Here is a 12,730-nt window from a genome sequence, read left to right as displayed (position 1 = left end):
AATGTTAAAAGGGTAAATTCCTGAGATCATTTTGAGATATATAATAATATCAAAATGTCGAGTTATGTAATTATACTAATTATATAACTTATATAATTAACTAATATATATAGTATATATATATAAACTAATAGTTATATAATAGTTTTTTGAAGATGTTATAAAAAAAAGCATTTAAGTTAGCGAATCTCTTAAAGCGTTCACGTGTTTTGCATTGTACAACACCTGAACGCGCGAACTTTAAACGATATGTTTCGCCAATTTTCAATGTTTATAATTTAAAAGCTGTTATAGTTTCGATTTCTTGATATTAGAATTTTTGTCTCAAAATGATCTCGAGAATCTATTTTCTTAAACGTTATTACGGTCTTTATCGGACATACTCTGTATACAATAAGTGCTTGAAATATTTTAATCGTAATATAAAAGAATTATTTAATGAGCAGCTAAATATATGATGCATTGTAAAAGTCTGCTTTGTAAGATTTTAATGTTTACCATACTTAACGTTCATTATTTTCTTCTACAAGATGTAAAAATTATTCATTCTGTTGTGGTGAAGATTAAATTGTTTATCGCATATAAATGAGAAACAAAAGATGAATTATCTGTGTGTAATGTTTCTGTAGGATATTCTAAAAGCAGCTGTTTTACATGTACGTTTAACAAACCGTATTATTATTTGTATGTTTTTGTGACACGAAACTTCTACATTTTTTTTAAATAAGAAATATAGAGAAAAATAACAAAATATAAGACACGCTACATTCTTGTTATCGCATTTAAATAAAATGTACAAATAACAGAGCTTGTATGTGTAAACATAAGTACCACATACCAATTTTTATAAACGATCTATAACAGTTTATAACGATTATTAGCGAGAAAATTATTATTCCTTCTTTCGGAAAGGAGTTCTAATAAATGGCTATATTGAGTCAAGAATTAAATATCATTTATTATTTTATCACATTCCCAATTATCTACCATATAAACAATGTTCGTACCATTTCCTATCATTGCCGCGCCTTTTTAAATTGAATTTCATTAACAAAATATTTCTTGGTGTATTAGCGAGAACTTATCACTTCTAAATGTGATTAACACGATATATTATCTGTACAAATATAAATCAACAGAAATTTAAAAACTTCAATCGTCATCGAAAGAAAGAAAAATTGTGGTTGCCAACGGCGTATACACGCGTGAAAAGACTAAAATCGTATAAAGAGGAAATAACAGATTCACTTGTAATTACCCCAATTCATTGGTGATGGAAATAGCAGTCTTTCTAAAGTACTTCACGTGTATATTGCATGCGACATTCTTTTCCTTTTCTAATTATATAAGCAGTTCGTACAAAAAATAGCGTCTTGCTTTGTGCAATCACATGATCACGCACAATTGTCAATTAAATAAGATCACATAAACAAAAGTAAATTGCACATTTAATGCGCCGTTCGCTGTAGTACTTAATTCTCTACCTCTCAAAATATGTATATCAATCGTTAATCTTTTGTAAGGCCAATCATTCTTCTTATCGAAAAGAATAGCTTTTCACTTTCATCGGAAAAAGTCAGCAACGGAAAATAACATTCTCAAAAGAGCAGCGTTTCAGGTAACATTTAAAGTAGGATTTACTCTCCTTCTCTGTGTATCTTTTTTCCATTTTCTCAAATACACGCTCTCTCAGACATAGGCCTCAATGTGTAAACAGAACATATGCTATATTACAGAGTGAAAGCTTTCAAGTTGCAGAGCCCGATAGAACAGTGAGACGCGTAACATCACCACCGAATCGAGCGTACAACGAAGAAATAATAAGCTGTCGCCATCCAACATCACCGAAAGGACATCGTTAAACATTGGCACATTTTAAATTATTTTATCTTTCTGATTATTCTCTTTACGGCGCCAAGTGCGCGATGGCAACGGCGCGCGAATCGATCTCGATTATCATATTTACCTATTACAGTATAGAGAGTTTCTTCTGTACTTTGTAACTTCTTTGCGATAATAAGACGGCAAAATTCGTCCCCCCCCCCCCCCCCACTCCCGGGAGACGATCACCGAATGAATTCCCTTGTATGTTTGTGTTTTCTAGCGTAACGATCGCCAAGCCTTGTGTACAATGAGAAAAATACAATAGGAAGATATTAGTGTTGGGCATTAACGCACCGCGTTAATGTTACAAATACGATACGACTCTCGCTTTCTAGATAATGTTTGAAATGTTTCGATAATAATGATGTACGCGCAGATGCCAAAGGATCCACGGTTAAGGAGAACCTTCGACATCGTCCTATACGCACATCACGCTATATACTTCTATCGTTCTCGTTCTCGCTCTCGCTCTATGCACACAGCAGTCAGATTGGCCTTTACATACTTTTAGTTTTTTTTTTTTTTTTTTTTTTAGATAAGATTTTACTAACAATTCGTTCTCGTCACTACTTAGAATCAGCTTATCTTTACATCACATTTACAGTATTCCTGCCGATATGTGTTTGTTCACGTGGCACGGTACTTTGAATACAAGCTAAAGTTCCGATCTTGAGATCCCATTTTTTTGTCATATATTTTTTTTCTATTTTTCTTTAGAATTTTCATCAGAGCCATCACAATGCGTTTATTAGCGTAAAACGAATGTTTTCTAGCGAATCTCTCTTATTAGATGACATGATGTTGATTACACGCGAAGCACTTTAGCACTGAAATTGAATGAAACGCAGGGGTGTTTATTCGAACGACTATTACTGCACGGTTAAAATAATATTCTATTTACTGAGCTACTGTACTGATAAGAGAAGTACGTATAACACATCCGCGACAATTTTTAATCCTTCGCACACACTAACAATAAGTGTAACATGCATTTGCGGATCGCTGTACGTAAGTCTTTTATAAGTACGTCTACTTGAGCACTTGAAATATTTAAGAGCCTTAATAAAAAAAAACTTATCTTGCGCGATGCAACGGATATTCGAACACGTCTTGTGATAAGCACCTACTAAAGTTTCTACTAATGGCACGTATGGTAATGTACCATCATCATGTCATCCAAGGCACTTCAGAAGTCAATTTACACAATGAAAGACACCAATAATATAGTTCGGTGAGTCAGCGTACCGAGGTACTTGGAGAAGCGTATAATTAACGGTAATTAGTGGTAATCATAAACGTCATTCACTTATGCGCTTTATCGCATATCAGGTAAAGTTACTCTACGGCCGTGCTCTAGTGTCCGTCGTTATTGAGTTTAGGGCTGCGATCGAGAACATGAGATTCGAGACACGAAGTAATAGAAAGTACGAGGTCTAATCACAAACTTTTTCAATTGGTGTTTCGATTATTATTCCTTCCTTTTTCCGCTATTAAAAAAAAGGCTACGTTCCAAAACCGAAACGCTAAGATCTTCCAAATAGATAAGATTCACTACAGAAAGATGTTCTCCAACGCATCCCCAAAGTGATCGCATCGATCACACATTCTTCTCTCTATAATATTCTCTATAATACCCCTTTACATCGAGAAGTGCCCGCTGTACGGACGGATACCTAACATGATAATGCCAAGAGATTATTATATAGCTTAATTCGAAGAGAAAGAGAGAATACACTGTTAATAATGGAGATGCTCGCTCGATAAAGTGCAATTAGCGTTCTTTTTTTTTGTTTTTCTCTTTTACATCTTTCGATGCTCGGATCTTTTAACGAGAGCCACATGCTTCAAGTGTTCTAAATCTTTCAACTAACTATAAAACGCAGAAATCGCTAGTCAGTTTCTGAATTTACTCGTGGATATGTTTCGCAAAGTTCAGCATTGCGATTAAACAGTGGTTAACATTGTTCAGCTGCGTGCCTCAGCATATACACACTTGTGTCCCAATTTACTAAATTTAATTATGATATTCATTCCAGCAATCAATCGCATTTCCACGAATGGACACGCGACCAAAATATATTTTGATTAAGGCGTGGTTTTTATGTGCTTTATGAATTTACTTTAATAACGACGTAACAGCACGAAATTCTCGTTTGAACTCGAATTACAACACTGTACATATATTTATATTTCGTGCGAAAAAGAATTAAGATTCTCGGTTCTACCAGTCTTGATACGAATTCGATAAAATTACTAGTCTACTAGTTTACACTTTGGAATCATTGTCTGAACGAATATAACCATTTCCTGTAATTTTCTAGATGCTCAACAAATACCACCATTGACCACATTTGACCACCACGTAATATAATAATAATAAAAAAATAGCGCAAAAATAATGATTTTAAGGATTTTTATGATGTTATAAGCAAATATTTTTTTTCTAAATTTTATTAATGTCACATTAAAGTATTTTACTTTTAGCTTTAAAATACATTTTACCTTGTTTTGATATGATTTTTCATTTTCGAGATATAATAATTTGAAAATATTGTACTTTCAATCAATTTCATACATTTTTTTATTTAATATGATCCGATTATATTATATAATCAAAAAGCATTATTTTCCATAATCAATTACTTTCTGTAGTATTCAAATGGAATAAAGTACCTTTTTCATTATTTGACAAAAAAGATTTATTTTCAAATTGTTATATCTCGAAAACGAAAAATCACATCAAAACAAAATGCATTTTTATTAAAGTTAAAAGTTGATATTTTCACATGGCATTAACAAAATTTAGAAAAAAAATTTCCTACTGGCTAGAAAATCATGAAAGCACTCAAGATTATAATTTTTTACCTTTTTGATACCATTTTTCTCAAAACTATAACGTGATACATCAAATTTGGAAAACGATTTCGTATTTAGCTAGTAAGAATACATTATAAAACAGTTAAAATTGTTTTAACAATATTTTATTGCAGACTAGTGTTATCGCAAAGAGAGCATTTTTTATTGTATTCCTGCTGACATCACGTGAAAATAATAAAGACATGATAAACAAATCAGAGGGTAATTAAGTAACATTTTTCTTTATCTCTCATCGATTCATATATTAATGAGATAAATACTCGCGTTGTATATAATCGATACTAGGAATGAATTGCACTTTCGAGCCGATTTCCTTCTTGTGTCTTAGCAAAAATAAAACGATACAAGCGTAAAAATAATTAGCTCGGTTTTCCATTGCCTAGCATGCCTTTACAGTATACTTTATAAACGTGGCACTTTCAATGTTTAAAAAATAATATATTACTATACTTTTATAAGTGATATTTTTTTGTTAATAATAAAATAATTGTAAAAAGTGTATATAAACTAAGTCACTAATATACAAGTATCAAAATGTTATAGTATACGGTTAAATCAAGGCGAATAACAGAGCAACTAATACCTTTATGTGTATATGAAAATAATTAAGATCACGATATGATAGTAACATTACAGAATTGTTCCTCATGTCATCTTAAAATCAGGCACGCAAGATAGTCTATGTAAGTTTAGATGTGTATTTGTGCATTATGTACACCTTACGTTCTGTAGAAATAGAAGTAGTAGTGCAATATATATATATTAATGTTAGCAGAAAAATGTACATATACGTTTTTAAGTTTCAAGCTAGCTTAGCGGATCCCTTTCAGAGCCTTATATTAATATAGTAATATCACTACGTATATGTTAAAAGAGAGTATACATACAGGATACGTATTACATAAAATAGTACATTGTACAAGTGTCTGTGTAAGCATTTATATAAGCGGGGCCATGTCTCAGTTATCACAAAAAAATACAGAAACACGCGTTAATAAAAGAAGATAAAGAGATAGAGAGATAGATAGATAGAGAGAGAGAGAGAGAGAGAGAGAGAGAGAGAGAGAGAGACAAAGAAACAGATCAGGCTACGTCTCTGTGCACTAAGCGACCTCTCGACATCGTCTGCATTTTGGTATTAAGTTTTTGCATATCATCGACTTGTGTAAGTAGATAGGAAATATTCTCTATCGTACCGAAGTGTATGTTACGGCGTGCGAGGATCGAATTACATAGGAACCGTAGTATGGAATCATATTCGTCCCAGGTCTAATGATACAGGTCTCTAGGTTGCACAGAATTGTATCAAACAGCCGCGCTACTTATTACATCGAATTTTATAAAATATAAAAACTTGTCGTTGTACTGTTCGCGTAATGCATATATTTATATGTATATATACTTCTATATAATATATATAGAACAGATTCGATCTAACAAAGTGTGCAGGCATGATCGCGACACACACAATCTTCAAGTCTTATCTCTAGAGATGTAACCGCCTCTTATTCTGTCAGATCGATGCGAAACGTATTCAGCGAACTGCTACGAGCTATTGCTTATGTGTGTAACATAGGAAACGTCGTAAATCATAAGAATAAAGCGAACATAACTGCCGTATTGTTATAGAAGAGGGTATAAATCGTATTGTATCGCATGGACCAGCCAAAGCGAATTGTAGTTTACGCCTTTCGATAATAATTGTGTTTTTGCATGTATATGTGTATATGTACGCGTCACTGGCGCGAAGCAAATTGGCTCTAATCTATCCCCATCGCTCCCGTAGCTTGAAAGGGACAGCTACGTCGCATAGTACGTTGCCTTTTGCGTATTCTTATTGCGCGCGTGATTCTAACGGTGCCTAAAGCTCAGCTCTTCTTATGCTTCCGTTGCTTCCTAAGTTGCGACACAAGTTGTTTTAAAAGAGAGCGGACAGAGCGGACAGTGCGTGTGTTGCCCCACAGTTCGAAGCGTTTGTTGCACATGTATAGCGGAGGCGAGTAGTCGGCGGGAGTGACTGGAATGGAGTGAGAAGTGAGATTCGTAAACATCAGGCTTGACATGGTGAGCAACGACTCGCGTTTGCTTCAATTGCTGAGATTGCTCGAGGGCGGTGGCGATGGCCCCGTGTGCTGGTTGTAGCTAACCTGCGATTGCTCTCGATATTGCATGGGGTTGCCGCTGGAGGGGCCGATCGAGCCTGTATTCTCCTGTTGCTGTTGTTGCTGGCCACTGTTTAGCGCCAACCGTTGCATCTGACGTATAACCGTGGCTGCATGATACGCTTGCTGCAATCATGATACAAGAAGAATATTCCAATAGCGCTTGATGGGTAAAAATACATAGACAATTAATAGTATGCTAATTAACCGGCAATACTAACCTTCCATCTTGATTTGGCAAAGTTCTTTTTAAGTTGTTCGGATACAGTACCATGAATATTTTTATTGCTAGCGGCATTGCCGGAAATCCTAAAAATATTATATTGTGTTTATGCTATGAATGTTCAATTAATAAGGTGTATGTTTGCATTCAAATTTAAAAAAATAAAATGATTATTTCGAAATAATGTATGATAACAAATACAGTGTATCATATAGGATGCCATTTATTAATTGTTAATGAGTCTGTCATTTTGCTAAACTATTTTAAATCATTGGATTACCGAAGCAAGTAATTATTCATTAATAAGTATGATAATTGAATTACTGAATTTTTCAAATATAACGGATAGCAAATGCTTAAAAAAATGTATCTATCACTACTTACTTTTTTTAATCCATATATATTTCAATTTCATTTCATGAACAAATAAGGTCTTGTAATATTTGTGCAACTTTAAGATATAGATATATTAAAATTTACATTTAAAGCTTTCTTTGCATATTCTTGCTGTTTACGCAAAATAACTCGGTTAGTGCAGAATTTTATTACTACTACATTAATATGCAAATATGCAAAATAAATTCTTTCAGTAATTTTCATTCTGAAATGATTCTAAAGATTCTTACCAGGGATGCGCAAGAGCCTGTTTGCAAGTGTAACGTTCTTCAACATTGACGCACATCAGCTTTCCAATAAAATCCTTTGCAGAAGCACTGATATCGTCCCAATATGGTGAATCAAATTCAAATTCACCTATGATAATCTAATTATTAGTTTTTTGTTATGGAATATGTAAGTTTATTATATCAATTAGATATTTATTCCAGAAACATATTTATATAAGTATTTGCGCGGAAAATAGTATTTTAAATCAAACAAATATTTTAGTATCTAAAAATTACTTACTATTATGTACTGTATATTTTTATTTTTAGATACTCGTAATTTCAAATATTAATATTATACAACTCTTTATTTATTAAGATACAAAAAATATCTGTTGTACAGAATATTTAAGATCTACCTTAAAGATGCAATTTCAAATTAATTTAATATTTTACGAATCGAATTAGTTTAAGTTTCTCTTATAAGATTATTGATCATAAAAGTAGCGATTAAATCGCATCAGATCTTATCGCAAACTGTCGCTTAAAAATTCATTTCGTTACCTCTCAGAATTTGTGCGAACAGATTGGCGTCATTCTCGTCGTAAAAAGGAGGATATCCACACAGGAGAATGTACGAAATAACTCCTATACTCCACACATCCACTGCTTTGCCATATGGTTTCTGCGCTAGTACCTCGGGTGCTGCGGATCATCGAAATAGTGCACGTTTGATCATCGATGCTTAAAATCCGTCTCTATTTTTTCTTTTCTCTTTCCTCCTCGTTCTCTCAATAACTCACCGACATATCCTGGCGTACCGCAAGCAGTCGCCATAATCCCAGAATCTTCCATCTTCGATAGGCCGAAATCGCTGATCATAATTTTGCTGTCCTCGTCCGAACTATAATATAAGAGATTCTCCGGTTTGAGATCTCTATGAACAACACCTTGTTCGTGCATATAGTCTACCGCCTCGAGCACTTGTCTTATTAAACCAGATGCATCCTTTTCTGTGTATGAGCCCTTTTCGACAATCCTATCGAATAGTTCACCACCAGTGACCCTAATATGATTTGGAACATTCACCTTTTCAATATCTCGGATATTTTCGGTATTATTATATCAAAGAATAATAGAAAATTACGTATTACTCACAACTCCATAACTAAGTAGACTTTGTGCTTGTCCTCGAATGTCTCCAGCAATTGAACGATATTGGGGTGGGTTAGCCTGGAATAAGATCATGTTTTCTTTTTCTAATTTAAAACCGTTATGTAATCGTATACAACGAGAATTGATTCGATGATTTTTAATATGTCATATATTTAAAATAATCTGCACTTTGTATGATAATTGAGTAAAAGTCAATTTTATTGAACTTTGTATTGTGCTGTTATACGTTTCTCTGTAAAAGAACGCAAATAAAAATAAGATAAAAGTTAATCAGAGAAGAGACTTTTTTGAAAGATAAGAACAGCTTACTTTCCATTATAAATATTTATAATAAATTAGCAGCATGATATATATCTGTATTTTTTTAGAAAGACCCCAATATGCAGAAGTTATAATTTAATAATAAGAATCTCTCTCTCAATCGTGTAGTGAATTGAACACTTAATTTGGAAAACAGTTCAACGCTCTTTTTACTTTTATTATCAAATATTAAAATATTGAATATACATTCCTTTTTTTCCGAGGTACAGATACAAGTATCACTATATTCACTATTATTAAAAAATATACTCATTCCAAATAACTTATTTATACATAAGTATATTCGCTATTATAATTGTAATATTTACATATATAATTAACAATCTTGAACTCGCAAAATAATAAAATCGTAATAAACTTGTACATGATAAATAACATTAAGTAGCAATGCAAAGCAGCTTAATGTTAACTGCATAATATATTAATAAAACATGCTTCAATATTTGCTAAAATTATATCTTGGCACATAGATTGTTAATTAAATACAGACAATCACATCCACGTAAAGATAACTATTTACAACGTATTATTCAATAGCAACAAAGCAATATCTATCAAATATGTACAAGGATCTGAAAAATATAAGGGATTATTCATTAGCTATTGCTATTGTATTATATAAATAAAAATGTCAACGTAATAATTTAATTTCTATATAGTAAATATACAAAATTTGAGAAAAAAGAAATTTCTTTATTATAATTACATTTACTTCGTAATGAGTCTATATAGCGACAACCTTTGCTCAACTTTAGCTTATCCTACATTGTTTTCTCATGAAGCTCGAATATTTCATTATCTCTTGTACATATTTTATGTTATATTACCTTGAGAAAATGTGTTCATTATTATACGTATATATAAATACGTTCGCTAGTTCGTTAAGATACAAACTTCTTGTATGCAACATAATTGATCAAATCTTTCGCATATCAAATCACTAAGAACACTAGAACAGCATCGTATCGAATGAGTCAGCACGTGGATATGTGCAAGATTTTTTTTATAGATGGAATATATATATGAGTGTGAAGTATTTATGCTATTATATAAGATGGTTTTTCTTCATAAAACATGACGCGTTTATCCTCATGTAATGATCTACTTATGATAGTTATAGAACTTACTAGAACAAAAATAATCTGATAAGTAAACAAGTAGTAAAAATGCAGCAATGTATGTCCTTTACAAAATTGCCTACAATTAAATTTAGTAGTACAATCGTAATATTATCTACTTATAATTTTATGTCAACCATTAAAAAAGAAAGATTCTTTCGATTCATTAAGCAATTTTTACGTATAAGATAAAATAAAAACAACACGTTTTCAAATAAATAAAATAATTAAATATTTCAACTTGCCATTCTTTTGATAAACAATTAAATAAATGCGATATTCTTTTTTTAAAATTTGTTTTACACATTATTAATTATTTATTATATAGTAAACAAATTTTTATGTCAATATTTTATTTTTCTAAGTAATAAAAACTGATCAATATTTACAAAGTACATATACCTATATGATTGTTCGTAGTAATTAGGATATTTAATTTGTTCTTTTACAAGATTCGTTACGTTATTTCTTTGAAAGAAACGCGTTTTATAATATATAAAATAACACAGTTTTGGATTAAAATCTAAAAAGTATTGTAATATATCTTATTTATTCTTTTAATATGTTACATGAACAAATCTTTTTCTACATATTCTCTATTTTCATATAATTTTTTATACTACGAATATATAAACAAAATTGTATACTATAAAAATGTACAAACAAAATATTTAAAAGCATAATTGAAATAAATTATAACTTTTCCGCATGCCTGCGATATGATAAACGTTGCGCATATAAATTACGCTATCGTGTCATCATAAGATAAATAATATATCTTTGTTATCGATGTCATTGTAAACGCACTCTTCATTCTGAATGAAATTTTTATCTGATACTATATAATAGTTAAGTCTCTCTAGACTCTTATCGTGCAAATCAGATTTCACTCTGTGATTATAGCAATATGTAATTATCTAACGGCTGTCGTCAAATTTATTTACTATCAATTTATATTGTGTTTTTACTTGAAAAGTCATTCATTTTTACGACGTGATTATAAGCTTACATAGAATTTGCATGTGCAGTAGGATAAACAAAGTATTTACATATCCCTTTCTTTCAAAGATAATTTTGCATAGAAGAAAAATGCTACAAAGTGCTTTATTTTATACATTAGTACGAGTATTCTGACAAAGCTCTTTGCAGCAAAATTTATCTCTTCCGCGTAAAATTATTCCAAGAAACGTGGGACGTGCAAATTCTCCCTTTATCTATTCACTGATAGATTCTCGCTTAGCGAAAGGTGGCAAGTACAAGGATACCAAAACTGTGTTTAACGCTACGTCGTGATGAACGTGCACAAGTCGTGCACATTGTGTCTTTATATATAGATAACAATACATAATCTGAAATGTAAAAATGTATGGCATATCGTCGAGTGATACAGAATATACTGCGAGCGGTATAGGTAGCTGGTGCCCATACTCTGGGGCCCGCACTTACCATCTCTTTTCGCCACTACTATCCGACTTGAGCGATCCGCCACCACTCTGTGGTGTCGCACTTTCACTGAACCTACGAAGTATAATAAAAATACCATACACAATTACATAATATTACATCGGGAGCAGCTGATCGCTTACGAAGTTTCTCTGACTTTATATTCTTTACCATTGACGAACTCCCATTCTCCCTGCGTGATGTATAGAAGATGGATTTGTGTAATATAAATTGATGTATATAGTTATACAAACACGGTGCAGCAGAGTTAGTGTCGCGTTGTCGCGAAAGGCAAGTGGTAGCGGTATGAAAATAGATGTATCTTTACCTTCGACACACCTATTATCAATGTGTGCGATCGATATTATTGAATTTCCATGTATGCATGCAATATTTTTTCGCGAAATCTAAAATGTAAACTTTGATACACTTATTTATAAAACATGTAAACTGAATTTTTTATGTAAGTTTCACATCCATTATATTTAAGAGAAAACTTTGTCGTTATAAATGTATCCATGTTTTGTGGTTTCTCGATGTTGGTGCGTTTAATATGATGTATAGAACAAGTTTTCAGTTATAAAACTCCCGAGTATGTGTATGATGGACATGTATGATATACATATGTATGATGTAGCACCTTGTATTCCTACAGTGTTGATCAATAAATGATAATATAACGATACAACAGGATTTCTTAAGCATCGATTTTTCTTTGCAATTACTGTTAATTCTTTTAGCACGTCTCGATTTAGCTGATATGTAAGTCGCAATAAAATAAAATGGAGCGACAGAAAGAGTTCGATGCTAATAAACACCGGAAAGTACCACTTTAATATATGTATCCAGCCAAAGTGTTAAAAAAAAAAAGACATTGTAAATACATATATCCATAAGGATAAAGAATTGTAACAGAAGACT

The 12,730-nt window shown here is 32.0% G+C and overlaps 1 protein-coding gene across 2 annotated transcripts in view; it reads right to left on the bottom strand.

Annotated features, from left to right (window-relative positions):
• Positions 1–4,884: 4,884 nt before the first annotated feature.
• The window catches only part of LOC108755092 (calcium/calmodulin-dependent protein kinase type 1), a 12,962-nt gene continuing 5,116 nt past the window's right edge, over positions 4,885–12,730 (bottom strand). The window contains exons 4-10 of one of the 2 annotated variants that reach the window (XM_018497885.1): positions 11,813–11,884; positions 8,910–8,984; positions 8,555–8,817; positions 8,316–8,456; positions 7,773–7,899; positions 7,145–7,232; positions 4,885–7,049 (exon numbers count right to left, since the gene is read on the bottom strand). In XM_018497885.1, coding sequence (XP_018353387.1) covers positions 6,849–7,049; positions 7,145–7,232; positions 7,773–7,899; positions 8,316–8,456; positions 8,555–8,817; positions 8,910–8,984; positions 11,813–11,884 — 967 coding nt within the window. In that variant the 3' untranslated portion in view covers positions 4,885–6,848. The remainder of the gene's footprint in view (positions 7,050–7,144; positions 7,233–7,772; positions 7,900–8,315; positions 8,457–8,554; positions 8,818–8,909; positions 8,985–11,812; positions 11,885–12,730) is intronic. The other variant, XM_018497886.1, reaches the window with a different exon arrangement.

This window comes from Trachymyrmex septentrionalis, unplaced genomic scaffold (assembly GCF_001594115.1).
Source record: "Trachymyrmex septentrionalis isolate Tsep2-gDNA-1 unplaced genomic scaffold, Tsep1.0 scaffold83, whole genome shotgun sequence".
NCBI classification, from domain to species: domain Eukaryota; kingdom Metazoa; phylum Arthropoda; class Insecta; order Hymenoptera; family Formicidae; genus Trachymyrmex; species Trachymyrmex septentrionalis.
The sequence above is the reverse complement of the archived record's forward strand: the minus strand, read 5'-3'. Positions and strand labels throughout refer to the sequence as shown.